The sequence below is a fragment of the Malaclemys terrapin genome, chromosome 8, assembly GCF_027887155.1.
Source record: "Malaclemys terrapin pileata isolate rMalTer1 chromosome 8, rMalTer1.hap1, whole genome shotgun sequence".
Taxonomy (NCBI): Eukaryota; Metazoa; Chordata; order Testudines; family Emydidae; genus Malaclemys; species Malaclemys terrapin.
Genome location: NC_071512.1, coordinates 71,330,779 through 71,344,130, shown reverse-complemented (window position 1 = coordinate 71,344,130; position 13,352 = coordinate 71,330,779). Strand labels below are relative to the sequence as shown.

The following is a 13,352-nucleotide window of genomic DNA, read 5'->3' as shown; positions in this document are numbered from 1 at the left end:
AGCAGCAGAGACAAAAAACAACCAACCAAACAAACAAAAAACAGTACAGTACTATGTTAAATGTAAACTACTAAAATAAATAAAGGGAAAGTTAAAAAAAAAGTGACAAAGTAAGAAAACTGTTTCTGTGCTTGTTTCATTTAGATTAAGATGGTTAAAAGCAGAATTTTTCTTCTGCATAGTAAAGTTACAAAGCTGTATTAAGTCAATGTTCAGTTGTAAACTTTTGAAAGAACAACCGTAACGTTTTGTTCCAAGTTATGAACATTTCAGAGCTACGAACAATCTTCATTCCTGAGGGGTTCCTAACTCTGAGATTCTACTGTAAATTTAATTTGGAGCCTGGCAAACAGTTAAGGACAAATTTCCAGAAGTGCTGAGCATTTCCAACTCCAACTGGAATCAGTGAGAGGTGGTAGCTGTTTCGCAACTCTGAAAATCTGGCCCTAGTGTCATATTACAGATAGAAAAGAATGGATTTATAAGACTACTTCTGAACCTAGGGCATTACACTTTCCAATTAAGTATATGGGCAACAAGCTGCATGTGTATCTTACATGCAGTTTATCATGCTTTTCGCCCTAATTACTTTGGCATACAGCCTCACCTTACCAGTTCAAACTATGCTGGTAGGTTTTGTTCTAATACCTTTTCTAATTATAAGCTGCACAAAGAGTATACTTTGGGGAGAAGTTTGTTTTTAAGTGGTTATGCTTGAGCGTAATGGAGAATCTCACCATTCCAGGGAGCCTACCAGCATTAATAATGCAACATTAAATGCACATTTGTACTGAAGATGCCTTTGATCAGTTAGGCCTATATTTTGTGTGTATAGTGGAGGAATCAACAGGCTGGTTAAAAACACATCACATTAAATATGATAAAAATTGTTTATAGTTTGCTAGCAGATAAAGGGGCCTTTGAAACACTAGTATTAACGACTGAATATCTCCTTCTAGTCCAGTCACGCAGATACTAATGTGATCAAATGCTGTGCTTCCCTCCTCAATAGTAACAGGGAGGATGCCAAAATGTTCTTCCACACTTTACAAAGAACTGTGGCTCATATTATCTAGCATGATGAGCCTACCCTGAAGGGGACCGTAAGGCCAAAGCATGCTTATGCATTAAACACCATTGAAAGAAAATATAAAGAAGAAAGGGAAAAGACATGCTTAGCTTTGTAGGGTGAACAACCCTACCGTTGCTCGAACAACATCTGAGTGTTAATGATTCACACAGCACAGACTCCTTTTGACAGAACAATTCTCTATGATTTCAAAAAAACTGGTCGAGTGCATTATGTGGAATTTAAATGAAGAAGGAATGTGTCTTCACTGAGAAACCTGGCATGTATTTAAAGCTTGGAAATAGTAAAGCAGAAGACAAGTAATTAGAAGAAATAAAAAAAAACTAGCAAAATAATGTGCTCGAAAGCATCTGTATATGAATGCAGAGAATATGGGAAATAAGAAATGAAAATGATACCCTGTAATGCAGAGTGTGAATTCATGTTCTTGAATTAAACCTAGTGGGATAATTCTCTCACATGAATGTAAATGGGGGCTCAAAACCATATAGAAGAATCAGAAAGGGAAGAAAAGGAGCAAGGGTGGCAATATGTCACAATTTTTACAAAATAACTGGGATATAATTTGGTCATGAGGATATACTTTAGGTAAAAATATAAAGGGTGAAATCCTTGCTTCATTGAAACCAGTGGCAAAATTCCCATTGACTTCAAGGAGGCCACAATTATACCCAAGGATTTTTTTAATTTTTTTTTTTACAAGTAGCAACTACAGTTGGGGCCCAGAAGACAATGAAAATGAGAAATATATGGACAATTAACATGCTTAGAAGTGAAGGGTGCTGGATGAGAAGACTTCAGCTCCCTAGTCATCTGTGTGATGACAAATACAGATAACCATGGAAGAAAGGGATTCCTATGGTACACAAAGGAAAACTTAACAGCTCTAGGAATGGAAGAAACTAACTTGGATATACTTCTTAACAGTACAATTTTCAGTTAGGTACTGGGTACAGAGACATGACATTATGGACCAAGGTGGTAATAATCTCTCTATACATGATGTCAGGTCTTTAACGATAGTGAATCTAGACATTCATTTCTGGGCCCTCCGTACCAAAAATATGTCAACACATGGGAGGGAATTCAGAGAAGGAAAACCAAAAGTATTAATTAAATGGAGGAAACGAGGAGTAAGGAAAGATTAACTAGTTACAAGCTTGGTCAAACAATATTTATGTAGGGATATTATAGTCTTCTATGTGTTTGAAAGGTATAAACATAAAGAAGGGAGAAAAATACGTAGAGGGTGAAAAAGGCTTATAACTAAGAGTAATGGAATGAAGACTCTCTTAAGAAAAGTGATGGTAGTCCCATCACTTATTTTAATTTAAAATTGGATTGGGCAAAGCATTGGGAAATATAACTTAGAAATTACCTTGATGACCGATCTCATTGTACACTGTGAAAACTGTGAGCAAGATGGTTTAGATCCTGTATTACACATCCTTTGAAGGTGATAGATAGTTGGCCTCTATCTTTTCAAAACAGAGGGGCAATTCAGAACACCTAATCAGTCTTCCTTAGCTGCTGAAGCAACAGCTTGTGGTCAGGCTTGCTGAGATGTCCAGCATGATGAAAAGGTCCAAATAACCCTGATCTAAAAGCAAGAAGTGATTAATTACATTGCTCTACAGCCAAAATGCTTCTGAAATAAATGTAGTCAAACTTCACTAATTCTGGATCACTGAGAACGAAAATGATGCTTAAAATTGTTGATTGGCTCTAGTTTTCAAGATACGCTATTGGGTCAGTATATACGACCCTTGACTTGGGAATGGCGGAGGATAAGTGAGTTATAGAGGGAAGGGATCTCAATTTAAACCAGAAATGACTAAAATACATCTTTGACTGGATCTATGAATAAATCTATGATTGGGTTTGGATAGTACTTGCTTTTTAGGCAAAACAATGAATGATGTAATCTGAAGCTGGTATTGCATCATGCATTATATGAATTGCATCATGTTATTCCTAGAAGTCATGGATGATGTAATCATAACGAAGCTTACATCACTCTGCTGAACAAATTGCCCCAGATCAGCTCTAGAAATCATACAGTGTCGTGCTCTCTTATTTGTCAGTGTTTGATTTTACAAAGGGACACATTTCTGTTTAGCCAAAGTGAGCAGAGATGCCTCGTACTTGTGTGAACAGTGCAGATAACTTCTGCTATGATTGTGGTGAAGTGACTTTTGCATCACAAAAGCACAGTATAACCACTATGGTTAAGAAAGCCTATCACCTTTATTTTGGGGGCAAAATTGGAGATCAGGACAAGAGGTGGGCCCCACACATATGCTGCAACACTTGTGCAACAAATCTTCGCCAGTGGTTGAACAGGAAAAGGAAATCTATGCCTTTTGCAGTGCCAATGATTTGGAGAGACCCAACAGATCATACCAGCAATTGTTACTTCTGCATGGTGCCTCCAGTTGGGAAAGATGTGTCAAAGAAGAAAAAGTGGACTGTGCATTATCCAAACATTCCATCAGCTATATGCCCAGTACCCCACGGAGAAGGACTGCCGGTTCCTGATGCACCAGAATCATTCTCACTTGAGTCAGACGAGGAAGAGGATGAAACTTCTGGTCCTGAACCATTAATGTCACAGGACCCACATTTTCTCCCATCCTACTCCTTTGAACCACACCTCATAACACAAGGTGAACTGAATGACCTTGTCAGGGATTTGGAACTAGCCAAGAGTAAGGCACAGCTGTTGGGCTCCAGACTACAGCAGTGGAATCTCCTGGCAGGTGATGTTAGGGTTTCCATGTTCTGTGACCGTCAAAGGGATCTTGTCCCATTCTTCTTCATGGAAGGTGATCTTGCAGCTTGCAAGAACATAGATGGTGTGATGGCAGCCCTCAACATCGTTCACGATCCAGATGAGTGGAGACTGTTCATTGATTCATCCAAGATGAGTCTTAAAGCTGTTTTACTGCATAATGGCAATGTTTTGCCATCAATTCCAGTTGGTCATGCAGTCCATATGAAGGAAACCTATGACAACATGAAACAACTTTTGAGGTGCATAAACTATGACCAACATCAGTGGCAGCTTTGTGGCGATTTGAAGGCTGTTGCTCTCTTGCTTCGTCTGCAGACTGGATACACAAAGTACTGCTGTTTTCTCTGCAAATGGGATAGTCGTGCACGAGATTCCCACTACATCAAGAAAGATTGGCCACTCTAACAGTCATTGGAGCCTGGGAGGAAAAGTGTTCAGCATCCACCACTTGTTGAATCAAGGAAGATTTTGTTACCACCCTTACACATCAAGCTGGGTCTGATAAAGAACTTTGTCAAGGCCATTGACAAAACACAAGCGGCTTTCAAGTACCTCCTTGGAAAATTTCCAAGGTTAAGTGAAGCTAAGATAAAGGAAGGTGTCTTTGTTGATCCTCAGATTCGTGAACTTGTTCGAGATGATGCATTTGACCATGCACTGTGTGGCAAGGAAAAGACGGCATGGAAAGCCTTCTAGTTAGTGGCAATAAATTTTCTCGGAAACAACAAGGCAGACAACTACAGGTTGTTGGTGGAAAACCTCCTCAAGGCATACAAAAGCCTTGGTTGCAACGTGTCACTAAAAATACATTTTTTGCACTCTCATCTAGATTTTTTTCCACCGAACTGCGGAGCAGTGAGCGATGAGCACGGCAAGCGATTTCACCAGGACATTGCAACAATAGAGAAACGCTATCAGGGCAAATGGAGCCCATCAATGCTTGCAGACTATTGCTGGACAGTGACAAGAGATGCTCCATTTAATGAATACAAGAGACAAGCCAAGAAACGCCGAGTAGACACTGAATAGGACTAAACTATGTACATAATAGTTTTTTGCCTTTTGTTTCATAATAAATTTTATTTATATAACCCTTTTGCTGATTTTTAAAGTGTTACATAAACAGGACAGGTGAAATATTATCATGTAAAGCAACCATAAACACATGAAAAGACCTAGGTTTACAATTTATGATTAAAATTCTACTATCTACACAATATACATAGACATAAAATGTAAAAACTTAAATATCTTAGAAACAGTAGCCAATCAGTTGTTTTAATTGTCATATTTGAATTCAGCACATCAAAATACATAATAAATAGCACATTTTATCTCTGAAGCAGATGACTTTTCAAAAATTGTAGACCAGTGTAGACCTTTTCTGTTATGGTTTTAAAATCCAAAGGAAGGATAAGACCTAGATGGGAACCAACCTAAGTTGTTGATGTCCAAGAGCATCTGGTATTGAACAGTCACTGCCTTCTCAACCACTCTTACTTTGTATATTATAGGAAACTGTCCTGAATTGAAACTTTTTTAACAGATCCCTGTCTCTAATTTCTATATTTGATTCAGTAAAAAAAGCCATACTCTCGTCTGTATGTCAGAGTTTTTCAGGTATAGATGTTAGAAATAGCTAGTAACCCTGAATCACAGTATAGCAAAAACTAAGAACTATCGAAGCAGAAACTTATCTGGCACTAACTTGTAATTCTGTCCTTTTTAAAGTCTTGCTGCATCCACTTTTTTTTTTTTTTTTGGCCTAGATATACTACAGAAGAAAACCTGAGATTGTATCTCCGAGTAAAACTAAGGCTAATGACCAAAAATAAGATGTTTACGGTCACTACAAGTATTTGTGGAGTAAGATATGACCCACTGCAAGCGTGGCAGAATCTGAGCCTCTAGAACATGGTGCTGATTAACTAAATGACCAAATGAGCCTCACTTTTGTCATTAGCAGTAGTATTACTGATACACACTTTTAGGGATTGTTCTACAGTTTACCTAGGCAAATAACATTTGTGTGTGCAGCATGATACAGAAACACAAGCTGCAATGTGCAAGGTATGAAATCTGATTGAAGTATTATTCTCAAGGTGAACTGCTAAAATAAATAGTAATTACTAAAGGTATTTGAGAAAAATATTACTAGCAAGAAATTTCAATATTATCTAGGCTATATTTTACCTATATGACTTTTGGATACATAATGATCAGCCACATAATGATTGAATACCTCTGTCCTTCTCTTGATAGTCATCAAAAAGGTAGTTAAACATTACAATATGCTGGGGGTATAAGCTATCTTTCCTGGAGAAGAAGCAACTGTGAAACCCAATCTATAAATACCTATTAAATCCAATATGCAAATATGATATTTGCCCAACCAACATAAACCCGCAACCAGACACATCTTTTTAAATTAGTACTAGAAAATCCTGGAGTTATACCTACTAACACTTAAGGGGACCACCATATATTTTGCATACCCAAAATATTTATTTTTTTATCAAAATATTTTTTCCCTTGCTGTCCCTGTTGTTCTCTATATCCACTGCTATGAATAAATTTTAAGTCTGTATGATTAGATTTCCCCCCGTCCCCCATATCTTGAACATTCAAACATGTTTTTGGTCCTCATCCCAGAGAGACAAATCCTGCAGCCTTTAATATAGGCCAAACTGCCACTGAAGACAGCCTTAGAGAATCATGTCACATGCTTTGGAGATTAAGTGGAATATAGAATTATGCAACCATGCAGAAGGGCATATTGTTTTGTATCTTTTTTAGCAATTACTAATACAACACACTAGAGATGCAAGAATGCAGACATCATCAAAAGGTTGGGAGAGACATATACCAAATATATATCACTAGCAAAAGGGAAAGCAGTGAAACACTGACAACTCCAGACTCAACAAAAGCAGTAATATGCAATGTCTAAAGCCCAAGTCTAGTGCTTTTATCTGGCTAGAATAGTTACCCCATAATCCACTGATCTCAGAAAACAAAGAAGGGACACAAAGTAGGACACATTTTCCATCAAGCCATCATCACTAGTCTCATAATACATCATTGCAGTACTCTCTCCCACCTTCTCCCTGAATACCGGTAAGTGATTTATTTCATGGGCAGATAGAAAAAAAATGATGAAGCATCTGCAGATTCTATTAAGATGATAGCTTGGACACACTGATAAGAAGCAGTGATTCCTTTTGACATGACCCAAATATGACAGAAGGGTTGTTTGAAGGAAACTCATTTTAATGAGAGAGAAAAAAAGATGCATAACCTAAGTTTTATGGGGAATGTCAACAATATTGAAATGCATCATAAGAAAGATCTTTGTGTTGGCACAGAGAAATGAAAAGAGTGCAAGGTATTGTAAGATGAATTGCAAGTCTTGGTGATTATTTTTTTACTATTATTATCTTTACAAATGATCCAAGGTAAGCAGAGGCAGCTTCCTTGCCTTCTGTAAAGAAATAATACCTGGGGCTCAGAGAAATAGAGTTGCATCCTTCCTGAGAGTGATTAAAAAGTGGCCCATAACAAATACACATTATTTTGATTGACCTGTGATTCCAGCTAGTGTCCTGGAATGTATGGTTGTGATGGATTACACCTAGAGGTATGAGAGCTGTGTATTGTATGCAGAGGACTCATGGTGATGAAAAGCAACAAAATTTAAGTATGGCTTCTTAAGTGCTTGAGCTCAGCTGTGATGAGAGAAGGACAAGGATAGAAAGGAACCGGTGTATTAAGCTATCTGCTGGGTCAGGGAAGAAAAAGGAGGTAAGGCAGAATATACATTATCTTCTGAAAGACTATCAACGTCCTTTGCTTGCCTTCCTCCACCTTTAGGACCCATCAACCAAAATTTATAAAATACACATTGTTACAAATAAATTAGTCCTTCCACAGTGTTTTGTGGAAATAAAATATTCAAGAATAATCATACATATTTTCTCAACAAATCAATTATAACTGTCCAAGGCATGTTGTTATTTCTGCTTTTTTTCATCTTTCTGTGTGCATATACATTATATTATTTTGGACAAAAGTCCCTAGAATTCTGAGTATACCTGTTCCACATTCACCTAGGCAAAATGAAGGGTGACCAAATGTAGCTCAGCACAGAGACTCATCATAGAGACAGGAGGTGGAAGTCTACATTATTAACCATAAAATCTTGAAGTGCTAATGCTACATATAGGGCCAGATCTTCAGATGTAAATCAGCATCACACCTTTTACTTCAACGGAGCCTTGTCGATTTACCTCAGTAAAGGATATGGCTCGTTGATGCTTGAGGACCAATTTAGCTGATCTTACAGATATGTTTAACACTGATGCATCATATAATATCTGATATTTTAACAGTTCAGATATTAGGGAAAATTGCGTGCTAAGCTACACTGGCATAAAGTGAAAGAAACACCAGTGAAACCAATAGAATTACTCTGGAGTTTATGCTGATGTAACTAAGGGTATGTCTAGACTGCAATGTAAGCCCATTTAATGGGCTGACCCATGTTAAGGAACCCTGGGCTTAAGCATTTACATTGTATTTTAACCCTATGTTAAGGTTTTTTGGTCAAACCTAGGCTTCTAGTATCCGCACTGCAGTGTGCACAATAATCATATCCAAGAATCCCTACCCTCCCACCCTCTGAAATGTGGCTGCTCTAACCCTAGGGTCATGGTGCACTATGAGAAAACTTTACTGCCCACCCTGCATGTTACCAGGAAGCAGCTCGCTGTCCAAAAGGCTTGATCAGTTCACTCTCCATTGCAAACCTAGGAGGCTCTCTGATAGTGTGCTTGCAGATCGGTGATCAGAAGAGAATGGATTAACACTGACCTGAGCTGCTGCCATTTACAAAGGGCCTGGGGATGGTCTCCATTTTCAGTAGAGTGGATTGTAGATTGTTGGGATAGAGAGGACTAAGGAAGTTGTCACATTGAATTGTGGGATACTTCTGGCTAACTCCTGGACCCAAATCAAGTGGTGCTCTGTGTACACTACAAAGCAATAGGGCTCGGACCCTGGATCCCATTTTAACTTGAGCTCAGACCCTCCACCCCTGCAGGCTCCTGGGACCCTGGGTCTGAGCCCTGGGTTAGCACAATTGCAGTGTAGCTGCAAAGGGGATTAGGTTTGAGCCTGGGCTGAAGCATAGGTTTATGTTGCAGTGTAGACATATCTGAGAGCACAACTTGTCCCACCAATCTTGTCCTTGGTTACTTTTCTCTCTGAGCTATTTCTCTTCCACTCAAGTTCATATCCATGACTGTTGAACAATTTTGTGGTGTGCAAAGACAGACAAGGATGGTTTCAGGTCATAATAATGTACAAGTCATGTATTAGTTATGCATCTACATGACTGTTAATAATTACCAAGGAAATGAATGGTATTTGTGATTTCTAATATTCCCAGAAAAAACAGGGGGGGGAATGTATGTCTTCCTCCTTATCTCAGAGATGTCTCTTTTATGTGTCAATATTACCAGTTTTCTTACCTTGTCACCAACACCTCCAACAGAGCCAATAGAGCCTGGAGGACCTTGAGGACCCTGCAATCATAAAAGGATGTAAGTTAGCCAACTATACTACTTATTATTGTTTTTAAAAGGAATACAATGAACAATACAGAGTGTGTTTCTTACATCAGCTCCGTTAGGACCCTGGGGACCTCTTGGACCTGGAGGACCAGGTGGACCCTGAATCAGAGAGAAAATATGATACGTGAACTGCAGTATTTACTGTCACATAAATATAAGCACAGATTTTTCTGTCAATTAGCAACACTATATTTTGCATGCAGAGAGCATTTCATCTTCAGAGTGTTGTTCAAAGTGTAAGGGCCAGATTGTGGTTCCCCATTGCATGAGTCTACATGGTGATTAGGGCACAAGGAGCCCCTTGTGTTCCTACACAAGGACAGACACAATTACAGTTTCTGTGGGTTACTATTATCGCTCAGTGCCCCAGAGCTTCTGCTCCAGGGATGCAACACCAGTCTCCAATGCTGGTCTCTCTCTCTCTCTCTCTGACATGCATAAATTGGTCTGCTCTAATTAATCCTCATAAGTCCCCTGTAAGTCAGGTAAATAAGCTTGAAACCCCTCCTTTTTAAAGACTGGAAATGGACCCAGAAATGAAGTGACTTGCCCAGGGTCACAGCGAGAGCAGGTGACAGTCACAGGACACTCTGTCCCGTGCTCTAGACTATAAATGGAATATCAAATTGCAAGCTGTAAAGCGAATCAATAATCAGAATGTTGTCTAGCACTTAAAGTGATCAACAAGGAAAAAAACCTTACCATTGGACCAACATCACCGTTCTCACCCTTTTCACCTGGAGGGCCAGGCAGACCCTAATAATGTGAAAGAGAAAAGAAAGTACTGCTAGTAAACTACTTAAAAGAAATAATGTAAATCACAGCTACCCGTTAAGAAAATCATAAGATAAAATTTGAGGACAAAAGCTATCTGAATTAAACAGAAAAAAATCATTTAAAAACTAGTTTCATATTATGGCAAAAAAGATTAAAGCATCTTTGAATATTTATAAGTATAACTGATGAGGAAAAATGTTTAGGAAAAAAGAAATACATTAAAGAGCTAATATGGCTGATTTAAAAAAGACTGTTATGATTCTACTTGGGCACTGATTCATTTGATTACATACTATATATATTCCCACACAAAAACTTTATTAATTTAGATGTAAGGTTGCTCAAGTGTATGTTCGGGGAAGAAAATTGTAGGTCACGAGAACACTCACACCCAATACAATACCAATCCCCAAGCACTATACTCAGCCACATTTACACAAAGAGTCAGCGCATCCGCTGGTGTAAATCATGTAGCTCCAGTGAAGCGAATAGAGTTACACTAATTTACATCAAGTTAGGATCTAGCTCTCAATTTCAATTCAACAATACTGTCACCTTCAGCACATATCAAAGAACTGATAATCAAGTCGCAGTGCACAGCCTTTACTTCAATTGTGCTGTAATGCTATATTATTTAATAACTTTAAAGTATAAACTCCTGACTGACCTCAACACATCCCCTCTATTGAGGGCCCAAAGGCTCAGGGCCTGAATCTAGAACACTTGCACTAGAAAGGAGTTCCCTTCTAACAGGCGAGTTCCCTGTTGGCTAGCCATGGCCAGTTTCTGGCCCCTCTACCAGAGTGGCATAATGGGCATGGATCAGATTATAAAATATGGATGAAAGGATACAAAACTGATCACATTCTTAAAAACACAAACAAAGATTATCTTGGTACTAACAGCTACTTTTATTACAGTAATGGATACCATGTTGACAGTAAAACTCTACAGTATGGAATTCATAAAAAGCCTGGCTGAATTCAGATGTATAATGCATCTCCTTTAACAAAAAAAGATGTATGTTAGTACAGTCTGTTAGTGAGTAAAATGTGATGAGCTTGAACAAAATACATGCTTCTTTTCAATATAGTTTTTGGTACAATATATCTGTTGCAGTTGCTCATTTATTATTGTTTAATGAGCATGAAAGAGGCAACTTTAACTCATCCCGTGATGCATTTGATTTCTATATTTCAATTCCTGTTTATTTTGAAAGTTAAAAGACTGTGATGCATTACAATGGAAAGCTATAAGTGACAGTAGTATATATACTAAAATGTATATCTGATTACAGTGCATGCTGAATAGAAGCATCAATGAATATTTGTCTCGTTACTAGCTTATGGTACAGGTGATAATGACATATGTTTTAATTATTTACTAACATACCAAATGTATGTTGATAATTGGATATACAGTAATAGATTCTTGTATTATAATATTTTGCTACATTATATCTGAACTCTAAAAACAAACACTTGATTGTACAGAACAAAACATCTGTCCCCATTATTGAATATGCAATTCACTATGAGGGTGCATTATAATGTCCCTGAAGTGTTTGTTATAGTGTAATTAATCAGAATTAATGTTCCACCATGCCTTTCAAAAATACACTATAATAAAATAATGAGTCATTATCACTTCAAAACCTCACTATATTCTGGCCAAACTATGAAATAATACTTTTCAAAATACAATGCTAAATAATTTCAAGCAATTGTGCTGTTACTGAATAGGTGAATAGAGTGATTCTGAACAATAACATGCATACTCATTGATATTGCAGTAAATTCATAAGGCATTAGAAAATAGTGGGTTCTTTTTCAATATGGAAAATGCAGCCTAAGGGAGATATGGCATTTACAATCCCATTTTTTTAAAGTAAGTATGAAGAATTTTAAATGGAATTTATTTTTCTTTTACTTGCAGGCTTATTCTCTACAAACAAGTACCATTTCCTGTCATTTCTGATAGATACTGTCTAAAGGGAAATTTGATGCCATTTTGTGTATTCAATAACCAGTATGTTCAGCTGCTAAATAGTCTCCATTTTATGAAATGGGAAAGATTTGGCTTTAAACAATGATGTTATGTCAGTTACAGCTGACTGCAATTTCCCACAGATGTCTTCCAACAGGGTTGTTTGTTCATTTATTTATTTTTGGAAGAGGTATGATGTACCATTATTACATGCATCATTTTCAAGAAACTAAAAGCAGCGATCAGATTATGATTACCATCTAGGTGTCTTGACATCCTCTAACTTCCTTCATGGCTTTACCTTGGATAACTTTGTAATATTTAAGCAAATAATATTTGGATTGACAATAACTTCAGTGGCTCAGTTTTCCATTAATGTCAACATCTTTTCCCTCACTGTGAGAAGCATTAAATACATATTTTGTAGGAGATGATTCTGCTTTTGCTATTGATGTTCTCATAAATTATCTTTTCACAATTTGTAATTCTTAAATTAGTATTGTCTGCTAAAAGCATTAAATTATCCTCAGAAATCTCTCACTGTATTTATAGGTGTGTAGTTGATTATAATTTGTGTGTAAAAAATCACCCTATGTTAAAACTTGGTACGTTATGCTGAAACTAATTTCACATGGGCAACAAATGAAGTTAATAATATTGAATAACAAATAAATTCAGGATAACTGTGGTCTGCCCATGGATATTCCTGAAGAAGTAGAGGCTAAATATGTTAGATGAATTATTAGTTGCAAACTATTCATTCAGTTCTACCTGTGAGTGTAAAGAAATTGAGGCCCTCTGTGTTACCAAAGTAAGTGACCCCACAGTTTTGATTCACACTAACATCTCGTTCAGTTGTTAAAAATTATTAAATCATAATTTTTCTTTTTAAATACAAACTTGGGTTCCAATCCTCCCAATAATTATGCACATGCTTAAAGTTAAGAACACTGCTAAATGTTTGCAAGGGCACCTAACTCCCAAAGAAATTCAATGGGATTTAAGTGCCACTTTTGCCTTTGAACCTTTCTCTCCCGCCATCCGCCCGCCAAGAATCATAGCCTTAGGGCATAAG

General features: G+C 37.4%; 1 protein-coding gene across 4 annotated transcripts in view; it reads right to left on the bottom strand.

The window, feature by feature from the left end:
• The window catches only part of COL11A1 (collagen type XI alpha 1 chain), a 236,045-nt gene that overhangs the window by 43,933 nt on the left and 178,760 nt on the right, over nt 1–13,352 (bottom strand). For all 4 annotated transcript variants that reach the window (XM_054037965.1, XM_054037966.1, XM_054037968.1 and 1 more), the window contains 3 exons: nt 10,217–10,270; nt 9,560–9,613; nt 9,413–9,466 (listed from right to left, as the gene is read on the bottom strand). In XM_054037965.1, the coding sequence (XP_053893940.1) occupies nt 9,413–9,466; nt 9,560–9,613; nt 10,217–10,270 (162 nt within the window). The remainder of the gene's footprint in view (nt 1–9,412; nt 9,467–9,559; nt 9,614–10,216; nt 10,271–13,352) is intronic.